The 18293-nt window shown below is 45.8% G+C and overlaps 1 protein-coding gene across 2 annotated transcripts in view; it reads right to left on the bottom strand.

Annotated features, from left to right (window-relative positions):
- top2b (DNA topoisomerase II beta) overlaps positions 1-18293 on the bottom strand; it is a 115957-nt gene that overhangs the window by 75097 nt on the left and 22567 nt on the right. For both annotated transcript variants that reach the window (XM_061760859.1, XM_061760860.1), the window contains 8 exons: positions 16239-16302; positions 15945-16090; positions 7536-7633; positions 7212-7424; positions 6908-7081; positions 1157-1258; positions 918-1055; positions 672-810 (listed from right to left, as the gene is read on the bottom strand). In XM_061760859.1, the coding sequence (XP_061616843.1) occupies positions 672-810; positions 918-1055; positions 1157-1258; positions 6908-7081; positions 7212-7424; positions 7536-7633; positions 15945-16090; positions 16239-16302 (1074 nt within the window). The remainder of the gene's footprint in view (positions 1-671; positions 811-917; positions 1056-1156; positions 1259-6907; positions 7082-7211; positions 7425-7535; positions 7634-15944; positions 16091-16238; positions 16303-18293) is intronic.

Here is an 18293-nt window from a genome sequence, read left to right as displayed (position 1 = left end):
TCATTTTACTCTTAATGAAAGCACATAACAACTAAACTATTCAAGTGACTCAACCTACAAACAAAAAAAAGCACTCTCATTAGCCCCCTGACTGACTAAAGTAGCCATCTTGGGCGGATATAACAGCTGAACAGCGCATTAGCTCTAAAATGAATATCAAATATTCTTCAAAGTTCTTCCCCAACTCTGTTGTCGAAGTTCCCATAACGGCGTGTTTATTCATTGGACTTGAACCACTTGACGTTCAATTTTAAAAAGTAATTACAAAATAGGCGTGATCTAGAATTTTGAACTAAACATGCACCAATTTGCCGCCCCTGTCACCTTGTCTTGTCACCTCCAACTTGCTAAATCTTACCTGGTACAAAATGCAGTTGTTGGGTTTCCGGCCCACCCGTCATCCCGTCATGTGCGTGCTCACCAAGCGATCGTGTACTGCTTTCTAATGAGACACGCAGTTGTTGGTTCCAAAGCGCCCTGTGGTCACATGAGGGGCTTTTGACCAACCACAAAGCAAACAGTCTCAACCCCAGCTGGCCATACTCTCTTTATACAAGGCTCGAGGTGGAATGAGGCTGCATTCAAATCTTCCTAATAGTTTGAAAACTGCAAGCTCCACCTATAAAAGGAACAATTCCACCACATGAAATAATTCTGCAGTGAAAACACACCAGCATCATTGGCATCATCTAACTTGGGGATGCCCTTTATCTTGCTGTGCTTCACAGATGAGCACTTTTTATTCAACTGCGTCTGTGCTTTAAACTTCACCCAGTTGAGTATACTCTCAACAATCCCACAATTTGTTGCCTGCGGATGACAAAGACACAATATCAACTCAACGGTGTTTTGGGTTTTTGGTTTTTTTGCACCTGCAATTACATAGGAAGCTGAAAGCAATTCATAACTGCACTTACAGCCTTGATAAACTTGTCCGACAGAAGGCATTTGGAACCGAAGCTTTTTGTCTGTAGGGTCATGTTCTCTTTTGTCTGGGAGTCAAAGCTTGGATTCTCAATCAGTGCATTCACAAAAACCCAAATGTGGTTCTTAACCTGCAGTGTTAATGAGACGAAGATATGTCCTTTCCATGTTAGTAACATGAGAGAGAAATCGAATTTTCAAATGCTTATGTTCAAATCATGCATTACTCCACCTGAAAAGGTTTGACAGACACCCCTGCCTTGTTTTTTTTCTTCACCACTTCAATAAGTTTGGACACGATCTGATCCACCACGTAGTCAACGTGTCTACCTCCCTGGAACAAAACACTTGAGAGTTACAAAAACCTTCAATCTGCAAAATAATAAAGGGGTAGGAGGCATAAAAGTTCAGGAGGACAAAAAGTGAGTGGCAGCTTGAATGCAAAATTGTATGTAAACGTTACAGTTAGGTATTAAGTTTGAGGACATTCTGGTCCACCATCCGGCGTCTCAGGAGGGGGAAGCAGTGCACCATCAACACTGTGTATAGTGACCTCGACTCGGGACGTTGTGAGTCAGTGGGGAGAATACTTCGAAGACTTCCTCAATTCCACCGACACGCCTTCTCATGAGGAAGCAGAGTCTGGGTTCTCTGAGGGGGGCTCTCCTATCTCTGGGGTTGAGGTAGTTAAAAAAAACTCCTCGGTGGAGAGGCCTCGGAGGCTCCGGATGTTGTGGGGCTGTCCAGGGTTGACACACGTCTCTGCAACATCGCGTGGACATCGGGGACAGTACCTCTGGATTGGCAGACTGGGGTGGACACGCGTCTGCCGTCTTATCCAACTGCATCTTTTCTTGTCGCGAATGCTTATTTCCAACATTTGGCGTTCTATGTTCCTTTGGTCTTTGTATAACTTTGGCATTTGTAGTCCAAGTTTCACTACCGTAAGTGAGGACTGCTAAAATACATTGATCGAGAACTTTTCTTCTCAAGCAAATGGGAAGATTGTTCTTGAATATAACACTAAGCCGTCGATAAGCCAACTTCAGTGCTTGTATTTCCATCCATTGTTACAAATTGGCCTAAATCCATGTAGTTGTGGACAGCGTCTAGGACATAGTCCTCCATTTTGATATCTTTTTGTGGACAGTAACGATTGAACATGACCTTCATGCTTGTGTTCATTTTCAGACCTGAGTGACGGTTCTGCTGGCCAAGTTGTGGATTAACGTAGCAGTTAGCCGTGCATCGTTAGCCTCGGCTAGTCTAATCTGCTCACCGGGGAGGGAGAGGAAAGAGGGAAGCGAGCGGCACAAAGTCAGTGAAAGTCCACCTTCGTCCCCAATGTTGTGTCCAATAATGTGAGTACAGCGACTGTGTGCCAACGATACTTTATTGCAATTAACGACTATTGCGCACATTGCATAACATGCCTTTTAACACTGCTGTCAGACCTGTAGTGTAGTGTGTACTTCGTGCACACTGTTGTTAACCTGGCCGGACAGAGCGCAATGGGCTTTCACGATTCCTTTGAGTCAGTAAGAGAAACGTTGTGTATTGTTTTTATCAGGGCTGTGAAATATAATTGGACTGCTTCGTTTTAACCAGATGTGCGTGCTTCTTTCCGTTGACGTGATCGACCAAGCGCGTTCTCCCTCCAGAAGAAGAAGAATCACCTTTGATTGTCACGAAATGTGTTCTCTGCATTTAACCATCACAGTGAACACATACACGTTAGTGGAACACACTGGAGCAGGGGGCAGCTGAAGCACCCGGGGAGCATGTCGGCGTATCTTGCTCAGTGTCTTGCTCGAGGACACCACAGCCGTGAGTCCGGGGGATGAACCTAGGTCCCCACGGTGGCAGGTGATGATCTTAACCATTGGGCCACGGCTGCTCCGGATCCATACTTCACATTCGGATGCCACAAGATTCAGCATGCCTTCCCAGGTTGAACTTTTCGTGAAGGTATTTATTTCCGACTTAATTCCAGCCAGCGCCAATTGCACAGATTCTTGATCCCGTTATCCTTATCAAGCTTCTTTACATTGGTCTCGCCATCCTCCCTCTGCACGACAGACCCTTTTTTCTCAAAATTGTAATATAATGGAAACGTTTATTTGTTTCCATAGTAAGGTGTTGGTATACTCTGGTTTCTCAAATCCAATGTCACAGCAACAGTCCACCAGAATGTTTTAGAGGACTTCATGAGTCCTTCTGCTGAGGCTCTGTCTGGAGATGCAGATTTCATCTTCCAGCAGGACCTGGCCCCTGCCCATACTGCCAGAAGCACCAAAACCTGGGTTGATGCCCATGCCATAATAGTTAGGGTTGGGCATCGAGACTCGAGAACCGACTGGAACCGGGGCTAACGTTCCGGTTCTCCCGTAATGGTTAAAATTTGAACATTTCGGTTCCCACTTTTGATGCCAAGTCCTCCGGACGAGAAGAAATGGCGCAAACCGACGAAGAAGGGACAAAAACCAACGAAGGAGAACGCGCACGACGTGCTTGTGCCCAACGGCGGCGTCGAACAAAAGTGCGTCTTAACTTTGTTAAAATGAATGACCAGTCGTCTCAGTGCAACATTTGCAATAAGATTATATTGTGCAAAGGAGGCTTTCACGATGTGTAGCGTCGGACTCACTCCGAGTTTCGGCCTACTACGCGCGAAGCTTCAGTGAAGTCAACTCTCAGTCAATTGGGTGAGTGAAACAATAAAATGTCTGTGCCAACATTCTTCAAACCAAGGTAAGAGCCGATGACCGAAAAATAAGTTCGACATTGAGCTAAAACGTCACCGTAGCAACTTTACATCACAATGAAATCCGCATAAACGTCTCACAGTCTCACAAACACTAACCTTGCGTCTCATCGGTGGGTAAGGAAAGGAATCAACGTTTGCACATATAAACCATTTGACGTGATAAAACAGTCCCAAATAAGGATTTTAACAATGCTATATTTAAGTTTTAGCTGAAACATGAATGAATGGATATTAAGTCAATTGGGTTAGTGCCACACACATTGCCTTTTAGTTCATACATTTGATAGTGAGAAAGGTTATAAAGAACCTCGAGTCAAATGTTAATTTTGGTCTATGCTGTGGGCTGCTAAGAAAAAGAATGAAGCCGCCATAATTTGGACACCCCTTATGCAAACTTTTTTCACCCAGCCCCCCGAAAACAATCACAATCAGGAATCATTTGGAACCGGAATCGAAATAAGGAACCGGAATTGGAACCAGAATAGCTGAAAACTAGCCAGCGGAAAAAGAGGAAAATGAGGGGCACCAGTCCCAAAAACAAAGAACTGACAGGAACAAATCTGGGCTTCCCTAACTCCCAGGCAATGCCACAGGCGTCGTTTTGAAAGTATCATATTTTGATTGATTTAATGTGACTCATTTCTTTATTTTTTTCTCCAAAAACTGAGAAGTAAATGGTGATTTCTTCCCAGTATTCAAATGTTTTGAATTCTTTTTTTCCTGGGTTTTATGAGCTGCAAGCCCAAATTATGTAAAAATAAACAAATAAATACTGGAAATTGTTTCAATTGTGGGCCCTGAATCGATAATACTTTCTGAATGGAATGATGGAAATAAATCAACTTTTCCATGATATTCCAATTTTTTTTTTAAAGGGTCTGTATATACACACGCACACAGTGGTACCTCGATAAAACCGAGCCCGATATAACGGATATCGGATGACAACGGGCCGTCGTGACTTAACAATGTGTCCAAAAATAGTTTCGATTCGTCACTTAAAATGCCGTTGACAAAGTCTGTTAGTTCCACAATTGGCCACTGTTGTTTACTGGTGCTGTGGTCCAATGCAGGCAGAATATGGGACTGATGGAGTTCAGGGTCACAGACACAGTATACAATATGACCAGAATCAATTCCAAAAGACGATCGTCCTGTGCCTACGTGGCGGCCATGTTGAATGTGGGGCATTGATGTGGCGGCCATGTGATGATGGCTCTATCGATTGTCTATTGCAGTGTTTTCCAACCTTTATGGAGGGAAGGCACATATTTTACAAATGGAAAATCTCACGGCACACCAACAAACCAAAAGTGGAAACATTAATGACTGCATTTACTTCCTGCCATCTAATAGAAGACCATTCATTGGTTCTGTCTGTCACTATGCCTCACTGGCATAAATAGAGGAACAAAGATATATTATTTTTTGAGCAGTTGAATAAACATTTTTAAAATTTCCCACGGCACCCCTGAAGATCGCTCATGGCGCACTAATGTGTCACGGCACACTGGTTGGGAATCACTGGTCTATTGTAGAGAGTGCGCCATGGCTCTGACGAATACAAAACAAGTCTTTGGAATCTGGAACATGCTATTTTTGGTAGTTTTTTTTCCCCCCGTCAAGCCGTTTGGAACTAGGAAGCACACTAATTCCTCGCGGCTCATGAAAGCAAGTCATCTAAAATGAGTACTGAACATCCACAATGTCACCATGACCAAGCACACCGGCATGGTAAGTTTGGATAAAATGTAAAACCTTCAATCATTTTGAAGCTTTTTTATATTTATTTACAATAATTCTGTACTGTACTGGGAATTTTAGGCCACAAAAAAAACTAAAAAACAACCATTTTGCACTGTAGAGTAATATGGGCGCATATCCCGACATATAGTGCGCTCAGCCGGGGTTCAGCCGTCATAATCGGCGTCTTCGGCGGAGAGAAAGGTTCGTGTTACAACTAGGCTTTACATTGATCTGATCGGCGTTATCGGTATCAGCCGATAATTAGCATTTTATGCTGATCGGCTTTCATGTCATAAGTGGCCGATCCGATCGATGTCCGCACAAGACATCTAACTCCGCGTCTTCGTCGCGTATGAATCCAAACGCTAGTTTATTTTTAGCCTTGTCACGTGTCTTGCTGCGCAGTACTGTAACTATCTGATGCCCAATAAGGTTTTTTCAATCTTGTGGGTGAAAAAACACGTCGTCGGTGTGGGACTATTTTGCGGTGTCTCAGACAAACAACACGTAAGTTATTTGCAGTCTGTGCACAACTAATTTAATTTAACAAATGCTATCTCGATCATCTAAATGCTCCAACACAAATTTGATCGAGCACGTGAGGAATGTACACGAGGAGGAAGGAACATGCGGGGGAGTGTCAAACGGACTCAAACTCTGGACAACACCCGTGCATATAGCCGGCAGTGAGAAAGTTAGAGTAAGCATGTCATTAAGAGTATTTTATTAAAGTAATTTAATTGCAATGAAGTAATTTAATTACAGTAAGTTAGTTATTTCTGTCATGTTGATTTGACCTAAACTTACGTCAGTGGCCAATCCTTGAATGGCCCCTAGGGGTCATCGGCGTTTTAACTTTTGTCTAAAATAGCTCGAGAAGAATTTGAGCTGGGACGGACGGCTCCAGCACGCCCGCAACCCTTGTGAGGATAAGCTGCACAGAAAATGGATGGCTACAGTATGCAGTACACAAGTATATACAACAAATGAACAAGTCATGTAAATAGACACATCGCTCCATCTTGTGATCGGTTATCGTTTTTTTTGTAAACTTGCTGACCGGTGATCGGCCCCAAAAATCCTGATCGTGTAAAGCCGAGTTACAACCATACGTGACGTCACATTTCCGGTCTTTTGCTCTTGCAATTTTCTGATCATTCCGGCTTTGCCATTCCCGCGCCAGCAAGCAACCTTCACTTCACTTCCACCTTCTCGGCGATGACGTCGTCGCCACGTCACGCCCATGCATTCGTCAAGCACAGCGAGCAATCTGTGATTCGCAGTTTTGCTTTTCAATGTGTTTCATGAGGACAAAAATTGAATTTTGACTTTAGCTATGGAAGACTGCTAAATTACAAAGCATTAGATCTTTTGTTGTAGATTTTTCTCAGCTACGTTGGTGAATCTTTGTTGAGGGTTGTATGTTTGCATCGTCGGTTTTCGATGCTAATACAGTATTGCTATACACACCTTGGTGGTGGCGATGCTGTTGACAAAGCTGATTTGTTGGAATCCTTTCTCGCTCATTGCGAGGCACACTTCCCATCGTTCATTGACGGTCTCATGCAGCACCTTCAGGGCTACGCCAGTCTCATCCAGTTTGTCTTTCACATACAGATCCACATAGCTGCGGAAGCCATTAACCTTGCAAGAGTGAAGACAGGTACATTTAGAACTTGTTCATGAGTAACCTACACATCCGCAGCTTCTATAAACTGGAAAAAGGAAGAGGAAATAGAAATAGAAAGTGCAGGTCAATTTGAATATGACTTACAGGTAATTTCTTCCCGTTCAGCGTGACTTTGACACCTTTGCAAGAGCCGGCCACATCATATGCTCTGCGTGTTAGAAGAGCAACTGTATCCTTATCCAGTTTCTCCATCTTAAACTTCGACAGGTCTGGCTGGAAAGTCACACAGGTGAAATCATCTCCATCGAAGAACTTGATCTTGGGCTCTGAAGACTTGCTCATGTTGTTCTGCCAAGTCTGGGTGCAGCACATGGAAACAATGTAGACAACACTTATACATAAGACGTTTTGCTGAATATCCAGAAACATTGAAATCACCGTTTTTGTATTTGCGGGATAATTTCCCACCTGTTTGAAGCTGTGTCTGTACTCCTTGCAGGCAGTTTCCACAGAGAATTTGGTACTGAAAATATTGCAAAGTTTGGCACCATAGCCATTCCTCCCACCTGGGACCAGACAGCGAAAAGTACATCAAATGTATAACTAAAATGAAATAAAATGCATAATATGTCAAATATTGAGCGCTGAATGTGTTCACATCAGAGGAAAGAATCATTTCCTATTATCAAGCAATGGCTGAATTGAATGGGAGGTCGCTTCATTACACACACCCTACACTCACCGTTTGATAATGACATAGTGCCACGAATCAACCATAAATGTCAAATAAGCACAAATACATAACATAACATACATTCAACATACTACTGGTAACATAAACACACATTAATAACAAAGATTAACGTCTTTTTTACTGTCCATCCATCCATTTTCCGAACCGCTTATCCTCACTGACGTGCTGGAGCCTATCCCAGCTATCTTTGGGCGATAGGCGGGGTACACCCTGAACTGGTCGCCAGCCAATCACAGGGCACATAAACAAACAAACATTTGCGCTCACGGGCAATTTAGAGTCTTCAATCAACCTGCAATGCGTGTTTTTGGAATGTGGGAGTACACGGAGAAAACCCATGCAGGCAAAGGGAAGAACATGCAAACTCCACACAGGCGAGGTCGGATTTGACTCCGGATCCTCAGAACTGTGAAGCAGATGTGCTAACCAGTCGGCCAATTTGCATATTGCGATGAATTATATATGTATTATATATATATATGTATTTTTTTTTTATTTTATATTTTCTCTGGGTACTCCAGTTTCCTCCCACATCCCAAAAAACATGCACGGTAGGTTGATCGGTGACTCTAAATTGACTCTGTGCTCGTAAGCGTCAAATAGCATCCTCTCATCGAGAAGGAATTGCTAATATATCGCAACTGCAGTCTGGAAGCCAGACGCTGACCTTTCTGGGGATGGGTGGATTTAGCAGGGCCTGGATTTGCGATTATGCGATCGAGGTCGCCCCATCGCGTGCCGTGACAAGCTGACACTTCAGCCACCCTCTCCAGTCGGACGCCTATGCTAAACAAAGTCTTTTAGCTCTCAAAGGAGACCTACAACAGCCCCAGTGCTTGGCAACCCGGACTAGTCGAAACCTTTCTTGTTGTATGTGGCAGAAAAAAATCAGGACATGCTTGTGCGGTGTTGATGCAGGATACACCAATAGGGAAGTAACCTCTGGCTTATTATCGCACCAAGCTTGACAATGTCGATGCAGGACTAACCCTAACCCTGCTACCAGGGCCTAGCCGCTGCCGTGTACGCATTTCAGAAAGCTTCTTCAGTCGCAATGGGGAAGCCAGTAATCCTGTACAGGTCTCACCAACTTCATGCCCTACTAACAAGCCCGCGGTTTGTGTTAACTCAAACAGGCTATGAGGTAATCCTATCAGCACCTGAATTAACTATTCAGCGCTTCGATATAGTTAATCCCGCTACGTGAATGGTTTTGCCTCAGGTTTGCATCCTCTCTACAGCGATCTTTTTAAAACTGAGAGATGACCAACACAAGCAGCCAATTATTGCACTCCTTAAATATTTTTGGGATGACACCTGTTTCAGGGACGTACTGTAGCTGGAAATCATGCAGGATATGCTGTGGTGCAATTCAAGGATGATACTACTTACCCTCAGGTACAAGCAGAAAAGATTCCTCAGCCTTGCTCAGCACAGCTAGCTGAGATAATTGCATTGGCTGTTGGCAAGAGATTGAATGTCTATACCGACTCTGCTCATGCTTATAGTGTGTGTCACATCCATGGTCAAAATATGGCAACAAAGGGCAGACGGCACCCCAGTAGTACATGGGGAAGCCGTGGGCTCGTTACTTGTTGCTGTCAAGTTGCCCTCGGCTTTTGCTTTTCATTCAATGCCCAGGACATCAGAAAACGGACTCTTTTGTTGCTCGTGGCAACAACGTTGCTGATGAAGCCGCCAAATGTGCCGCCTCCAGGCAAACTATTAATCCCATTCTAGTTTTGGAGTATTGTGACAGCGCTTGTCAGGATTCCTGTTGTTGATGCGCACGGTTCGGACCATTGCGCCGGGGGGAGGTATTTACTTAAAGTAAAAGGTAAAGCTGTTTGGTTCCACCTCAACCACTGCAGCCATGCATTAGACGCGGCCAGGGGCGGTGACGCCACCCCGCAGGGAAGAGCCAAGTCTCGAAGTACCAGTCAACCAAGAACTAGCAACGCCACGCGTGAGGTCCCGCCAAGGCGCAAATCCCAGAGGATAAGAGAGGAGAGGAACGTGAGAAACAGTTCACCAAGCAGAGGTTCCTTAGGCCCGCAGTTTAGTCCAGGTAGCCCTCTGACTCTAAGTGACTCAGATGAAGCCGTAGAAGGGAAACAAGACGGGAGAAGTGTTGGAAAAGATTCCCCTAAAGACTCCTCAGGGAGGAGCTGAAGCTCCTGCCATCCCCATAGGAGAAACGGGCCATGAACCTCCAAGCATCTCTGCAGAGGGAACAGGAGCAGGTGCTCCAACGCCTGGCACAGCTGGAGCAGACACTCCAGGTCCCGACCCAGCGGAAGCAGATTCAACAGGAGCAAAAGATACAAGCTTCCCGAAAATGGAGCGTGACTGTACCCCCACTCAACAGGGACAGACAGACAAGCTATACACCCTATGTGTGTGGCCAAAGGATCTCCATTGGTAGAGCCAGGCTGGGCCTGGAACAAAAGGAACCCTTTACTTGCAGACCCACGAGTCCAATTTACAGAATATGACGTCATTGGAGACGAAAGAAAAAGGACAGTAGTCGTAACCAATACCACAGCTGAATCTTCCATTCAATGTGCCTATATAGTGACAGACGGGGGAATGCTGACTCTGATTAAACACCATTTTTCTTCCTACGATGTCTGTAAGTGTACCTTTAGCTGACATTTTTGGGTTATGTGAAGGTAATAATCAAATACTAACATATTTGGCACTAAATTGGACTGGAATGTGTGAACCTGTCATGATAACCGGACAGGTGATTGTAATTACAGGGCAAGAGGCCCCAGTCTCACTACAAAACAAAAGACTCCCTGCCCGGATGGATAAATGGCGCAGTTTCATAAAACCAAGACGGACCTCCTTGAAAACGTTCGATTTTCATTTCTTCTGCGTTATTGCCCTCAGTCGAATGGTGACTGTAGAGACGCTTCTCCGGGCTGTTCTTTGCTCGAGTCGATCTTCCAACTCGGGCCACCTCGCCTTGTTTCCGCGGGAACTCAGCTTCGTCTTCTTGACTTGGCGAAGCTCGTTTTCCTGCTTCCTCCACTTGCGAACCATGGATTCGTTGATCTTGAATTCTCTCGCGGCTGCTCGATTGCCGCGTAACTAATAATAGCTTGCAGTTTAAACTGTGCTTCGTAAACATGTCTCTTTGTAGGTGCCATTTTCGGGGGTCCTTAGCCAAACCGATGCACATACCGGAACTATATACGTACTGGGGGCGTGTCTTTAGTGTCCTCCTTGACGCGAACCCTTCCCCCTTGACGTCCGCATGCTGTTCTCAGTCACATCCGCCTTCCTCGATATAAGCAGCGTGTCGGCAGGAAATGCTCCCAGTCAGTCCAGCAGAGCGCTCATTAAAGTCACACAACAACATTTACAGATTTTGGAACTCGGTGCACACATAAGGCGCCCATCCATTTTGGAGAAAATGTAAGACTTTTAAGTGCGTCCTTATGGTCGTGAAAATACGGTAATATTGTCAACAAGACGACCCACCCGCCTGTACGAATTGGATGAGAGTCAGCTGTATGAAAAGGTGGATGTAGCAACGCCTAATGAATGACCGAAATCCAACAGCCAAGTGTCGGTATAGGCCTAGACGAGCGAGAAGAAAAACCAAAAAATGAAAAAATAAAAGAATGCAAAACGAAACACTACAGTTAGCGTTAAATGAACTACCATTTGGACCCACTTCCTTGGACATATCAGCCACATACCTACCAGGGGGGCGGGTTTCAGTCAACTCCCCTGAATATCCTATGGTATCACTTCCTTTACATGTACATGTCTTTTGGGTTGCAACTAACCGGTTGCATCGGGCTCGTCAAAGTTATCAGATATATAAAGGCCTGACAATACAGACACACCGCATCCCGATGCAATACAATTATTGGATAGAGAATGATGACGGAGCTGCATGCTTGCTCACTACAACTCATTTGTATTCCATGACCGACTGGTTTGGGGCCAATATACAGTATTGTTCTCGACACAAAAAGTGAGTCACTAATGAAAACAAAGCAATTGCTGATTTAGCCCTCAAAACCTACTGCCCACTTTTCCTGTTTGGCATAAGACAGTATGTGTACAAAATATATATATATGTGCTAGGTGATCTTTGTCTTCCTCCACCTAGAGCCAAATGGAGGACTCTCAAAAGATATGGAACCCGCTCTCAGCGGGAGCACCTGCCAAGGAGCCGCAGCCATCGACCCCGAGAATAATACTACATGCGCCCCTGGTCCAGCCGTGGAGGTCCCAGCGTGAGGGTCCCCTGCCTCTCCTGTTGATTCACCACCCAGCCTGTCGTTCAACGTTCGACCCCGCGGATGCAAGGGAACGGACCTTCCCTCCTCGACCTCCGATGCTCACGCACCGAGAAACAGCAGCGGATTTACCACCTCTGATGCACCCCTGCCTGCCACTGTTTGCAGGCCCACCTATGATGGAAGGGCGCCCGAGGTTCATGCCTCCACCTCCTTTCCACCTGCAGCCACCCCTGAGGGTAACACCCATGCATCTGGGAATGCCACTGCATCTATCTACAAAGCCATCGGACCCGCCCCCGAGGCTACCAAGTCCGGGTCAAGGGTCACCGACCTCCTCATCACCACGACGCTCATAGCGACGACATCGGCTGCGGCTGCCAGTGGGGAAACTGCAAAAATATACAAATTTGAGAAGGGTCCAATACTTTTAGTACTCACTAGCATCATGATGGTTTCCATAATTCATCACGACTTGCAAATTTTACTTTTTGCAGTAATACCTTCATTTTTGCTCTCAATGTGTGTTTATGTTACATGTTGAATGCATGTGTTTTGAAACATTTATGCTTATTTCAAATTTCTGGTTGATTGATGGCAGGCACGTCATTATCAAACCGTGAGTGTAGGGTGTGTGAAATAAAATGACCTCCCAGTCAATTCAACTGGAAGGCCAAAATAATGTTACATAATGTAATAAGCAAGGACTATCGAACACGTTGTTTTTTTCTCCACAGAGACGCCAAAAGAAACAAAAAGCCTGATCAGATTCAGGATAGAGCCCAAACAAGACTTCTTTAAATCTAAGTACCGCGCAAAAAATCAAATTAAAATGTGGGAATGAGTGTAACATGCTAATCCTTACAATTCATACGTGTGTGCTTGTGAGTTGTATTATTTTAAGTCAGGGGGTGTCAAACTCATTTTTGTCGCGGGCCATATTGTAGTTATGGCTTCCCTCAGGGGGCCGTCATGACTGTGAAAAATCTTGAAAAAAATAAAAATCTTGAATCGCCTCATCATATTGACACACAAAATTTATGAACTAGTTTTGGTATCCGAAATCAAGGGTAATGGGTTTTTCAACTATTGCTCATGTTTGGTAACACAAAAATGCTTGCAGTATCTCAACATTATCCTTTATTATATATGACTGAAATTTCGGTGCGGATATTAACAAGAATCATGGAAGTTGACACGCGTGATTTGCCTTTGCGGGCCATTCAACTAATTTGCAATTGCAAAAAAAAAAAAAAAACATCAAAAAATCAAAATGAAAAAAATACAGCCATATCAGCAGCCATATTGCGGAAAGACGCGTTGTTTCATGTTGATGCACGAGAGAGAAGGTTTCCCTGCATGCCAAACAAAGAGATGAGCTGACTCAGAGGCTTTGTACATGCCTGTACTGTACTGTACATGCCACGGGCACTCATACAAGGCGCGTGATTGGTTCCCGGCGCGACATCGACCAATGAGAGCACGAGTGGATTTATCCCGTGAGCTGATTGGCTGCGCATCATCGCGGCCTCACTCAGCATGTGAGTTGTGGTTGTGTGTCCCAATGATCCTAGGAACTAAGTTGTCTGGGGCTTTATGCCCCTGGCAGGGTCACCCACGGCAAACAGGTCCGAGGTGAGGGACCAGACAAAGCACGGCTCAAAGACCCCTTATGATGACGACAAAAAATGGACTGAGGTTTCCCTTGCACGGACGCGGGTCACCGGGGTGACACTCTGGAGCCAGGCCTGGAGGTGGGCAAGCCTGGTGGCCAGGCCTGCACCCATGGGGCCCGGGCGGGCACAGCCCGAAAGGGTAAGGTGGGTCCCCCTTCCCATGGGCTCACCACCTGTGGGTGGGGCCGTAGGGGTCGGGTGAAGTGCGAGCTGGGCGGTGGCCGAAGGCGGGGACCTTGGCGATCCGATCCCCGGCTACAGAAGCTGGCTCTGGGGACGTGGAACGTCACCTCTCTGGCAGGGAAGGAGCCTGAGCTGGTGTGTGAGGTCGAGAAGTTCCGACTAGATATAGTCGGACTCGCCTCCACGCACAGCTTGGGCTCTGGTACCAGTCCTCTCTCGAGGGGTTGGACTCTCTTCCACTCTGAAGATGCCCACGGTGCGAGGCGGCGAGCAGGTGTGGGTATACTTATTGCCCCCCGGCTCGGCGCCTGTACGTTGGGGTTCACCCCGGTGGACGAGAGTGTAGCCTCCCTCCGCCTTAAGGTGGGGGGACGGGTCCTGACTGTTGTTTGTGCCTATGCACCAAACAGCAGTTCAGAGTACCCACCCTTTTTTGAGTCCTTAGAGGGGGTGCTGGAGAGCGCTCCCGCTGGGGACTCCATCGTTCTGCTGGGGGACTTCAATGCTCACGTGGGCAATGACAGTGAGACCTGGAACGCCCCCCCCGATCAGAACCCGAGCGGTGTTCTGTCATTGGACTTCTGTGCTCATGCTTGTCCATAACGAATACCATGTTCTAGCGTAAGGGTGTCCACACGTGCACTCCCCAGAGATAAGAGAGAGTCCTAGGTCGCAGTTCGATGATCGACTTTGTCGTCGTGTCATTGGACTTGCAGCCGCATGTCTTGGACACTCTGGCGAAGAGAGGGGCGGAGCTGTCAACTGATCACCACCTGGTGGTGAGTTGGCTCCGATGGTGGGGAAGATGCCGGTCCGACGTGGCAGGCCCAAACGTATTGTGAGGGTCTGCTGGGAACGTCTGGCGGAATCCCCTGTCAGAAGGAGTTTCAACTCCCACCTCCGACAGGACTTTGCTCATGTTCCGAGGGAGGCTGGGGACATAGAGCCCGAGTGGACCATGACCCTGCTGACCTCGACTCGGGACGTTGTGAGCCGGTGGGGAGAATACGATTCTTCAATTCCACCAACACGCCTTCCCATGAGGGAGCAGAGTCCGATTCTGTTCATAACTTTTATGGACAGAATTTCTAAGCGCAGCCGAGGCGTAGAAGGGGTCCGGTTTGGTGGTTTCAGTATTGCATCTGTGCTTTTTGCAGATGATGTGGTTCTGTTGGCTTCATCATGCCGTGACCTCCAACTCTCACTGGAGCAGTTCGTAGCTGAGTGTGAAGCGGCTGGGATGAGAATCAGCACCTCCAAATCTGAGACCATAGTCCTCAGTCGGAAAAGGGTGGCGTGCCCTCTCCAGGTCGGGGATGAGATCCTGCCGCAAGTGGAGGAGTTCAAGTATCTTGGGGTCTTGTTCACGAGCGAGGGAAGAATGGAACGGGAGATCGACAGGCGGATCGGTGCAGCGTCTGCAGTGATGCGGACTTTGTATCAATCCGTTGTGGTAAAGAAGGAGCTAAGCCGAAAGGCGAAGCTCTCGATTTACCGGTCGATCTACGTTCCTACCCTCACCTATGGTCACGAGCTGTGGGTCGTGACCGAAAGAACAAGATCCCGGATACGAGCGGCCGAAATGAGTTTCCTCCGCAGGGTGTCCGGGCTCTCCCTGAGAGATAGGGTGAGAAGCTCGGTCATCTGGGAGGATCTCAGAGTAGAGCCGCTGCTCCTCCACATCGAGAGGAGCCAGATGAGGTGGCTGGGGCATCTGATTCGGACGCCTCCCTGACGCCTCCCCGGTGAGGTGTTCCGAGCACGTCCCATCGGGCGGAGACCCCGGGGACGACCCAGGACACGCTTGAGAGACTACAACCTTCGGCTGGCCTGGGAACGCCTCGGGATCCCCCCGGAAGAGCTGGATGAAGGGGCTGGGGAGAGGGAAGTCTGGGCGTCTCTGCTAAAGCTACTTCCCCCGCGACCCGACTTCGGATAAGCGGTAGAAAATGGATGGATGGAATTGAGTGCCCTTGGCCAAGTGTAACCTATGGCCTCTACTCACCCGTGACCTTTTTTTCATCATCATCATAGTTGCTGGAGGTGAGCAAGTGACCAAAAATGAGAGCTGGGACATACATTTTCTCATCTTTGTGCTCCACCACTGGTATTCCTTTACCATTGTTCCACACAGAAATGGTGTTGGATTCCCTGGTGGAAGTGGATTCGAAGAAAACTGATGAGTAAAACATGTTAAAATATAATGAAATATGCAAATGCTTTTCAGACAATCTTCTCCATAACAAGCATCTCAATTCGTTTAAAGAAATCCATATTCAGTATGCAACACTGTACTTACGGATCAACGTTGATCTTAATGGCACTCATGTTTTTGTCCCTCTGTTTGTTATCTGCTGCATTGACTGTATTGGAAGAATTTAAAAGGTATGCAATTTTATTGTATTCAGTATTCAGGTTCTGCTCAGATTGACATATGATGAAAACATGTCTACCCTCTTGATCTGAGTTCTCATAGTACAGTAGCAAATTCAAAAGAAATACTGGATCTGCTACCTAGACTGACAACATCTGCAAAATGAATCTGCATTATAAGTCACATTAATGGAGCATCATTTTGAGTAGCATCATTTGAAATAAAAAAAACATACAGAGCATCACAAATGCGGACTTGTTAACCGCACTTTGCTATGAGCAAATATCTATGGACAGTCGCTTTGCCAGAGACACCAAATTGTAAATACATTTTCAACAATCATTCAGGTTACAAGAATCTGTGATGATGATTAGTTTGATAGTCGATTAGTCACCGATTATTTTTGCGATTAGTCCACAAATCGGATCATATCACTGGCATCAGGCCGAAACCTCCTATGTCCAAATTTGGTCAATTCCATATTTTTTCAAGTTTGGAAAATGGCTTGTCTCTTTCACGACGCAATGTTATTGGCTGAACATATGATGCCATTTTTTGGTGATAGTTTGGGAGGTACAAGGATTCTGCCCGACCCTAGCGATATGGAAATTGCATCTTATCACATCAGCAAGCAGCTGCTCTTATACAACCTTCACTAGCTACCAGCTTGAAGTGTGTAAGGTATGTGCAAAAGACAATTAAGATCATTTGTAAGTTTTATCAGATGTTGGGAACAACCCAAGTAACTCATAAATACAAAGAAAGTAGAACAAATACGCTCATAAATTAAGTTGGATGCAATAATGTGAAATGACACAGGGAAAAAGTATTGAACGCACCAATTGGTATTTATTTAATACTTTGTACAAAAGCCTTTGTTTGCAATGACAGGTTCAAGACGCCTCCTTTATGGAGAAACTAGTTGCATGCATAGGCTCTGGTCTGATTTTGGCCCATTCCTCCACACAAGCAATCTTCAAATCTTGCAGGTTCCGTGGGCTTCTTTTATGGAACTTGAGTTTCAGTTCTTTCCTTAGATTTTCAATTGGATTCAAGTCAAGTGATTGGCTGGGCCATTCTAGCAGCTGTATTTTTTTTTCTTTGAAACCAATTGAGAGTTTCCTTGGCAGTATGTTTTGGATTAATATCCTGCTGAATGTCCACCCTCATTTCATTTTCATCATCCTCGTAGACGGCAGCAGATTTTTGTCAAGAATGTCTATGTACATTTGCCCATTCATCCTTCCTTCAATAATGTGAAGTTTACCAGTACCATTTGTTGAAAAGCAGCCCCACACCGTCATGTTCCCACCTCCGAACATCAATGTGCAGTGCCATTTCTCCTCCAAAAGTGGTGTGCATTATGGCATCCAAAGCGATCAATTTTGCTCTTATCAGACCAGACTATATTGTCGCAGTATTTAATTGGCTTGTCCAAATATTGTTCAGCAAACTTTAAAAGAGCTTTGACATGCTTTTTTTCCCAGCAACAAGGTCTTGCGTGCATAAGGGCCATGGCGGCGGAGTGCATTACTCACTTTTTTCTATCTGACAACGGTACCTGCAAATTCCAGGTTTTTTTTAAGCACTCCAGAGGCGGTCCTTGGCTCTTCGACAACTCTTCTGATTATTCTTTGCACTCCTCTGTCGAGGAGCACCTGATCGAGGCAAATTTATGGTGGTATGATTGGCTTTCCACTTACGTATTATGGCCCCAACCGGGCTCACCGGAACGTTCAGAACCTTAGCTATGTGCCTGCAACCAATGCCATCGTTATGTTTTGCAACCATTAGTTTGCGATGGTCTTGAGACAGCTTCTCTGCTCTTACCCATCATGAGATGTGTCTTGACTCAAACCTTGGCAATGAGACCTTATGTAGGCCATCAATTAGGACTGAAACAGCGGATATTCTGGATTGTTGTTTGATTATTAATAGATTTTAGGTGTTGTCTTGGCTTTCCATGCCTTTTTGCACCTT

This window comes from Phyllopteryx taeniolatus, chromosome 21, assembly GCF_024500385.1.
Source record: "Phyllopteryx taeniolatus isolate TA_2022b chromosome 21, UOR_Ptae_1.2, whole genome shotgun sequence".
In the NCBI taxonomy this organism is placed as follows: Eukaryota; Metazoa; Chordata; class Actinopteri; order Syngnathiformes; family Syngnathidae; genus Phyllopteryx; species Phyllopteryx taeniolatus.
This window is presented reverse-complemented; position numbering and strand designations above follow the sequence as displayed.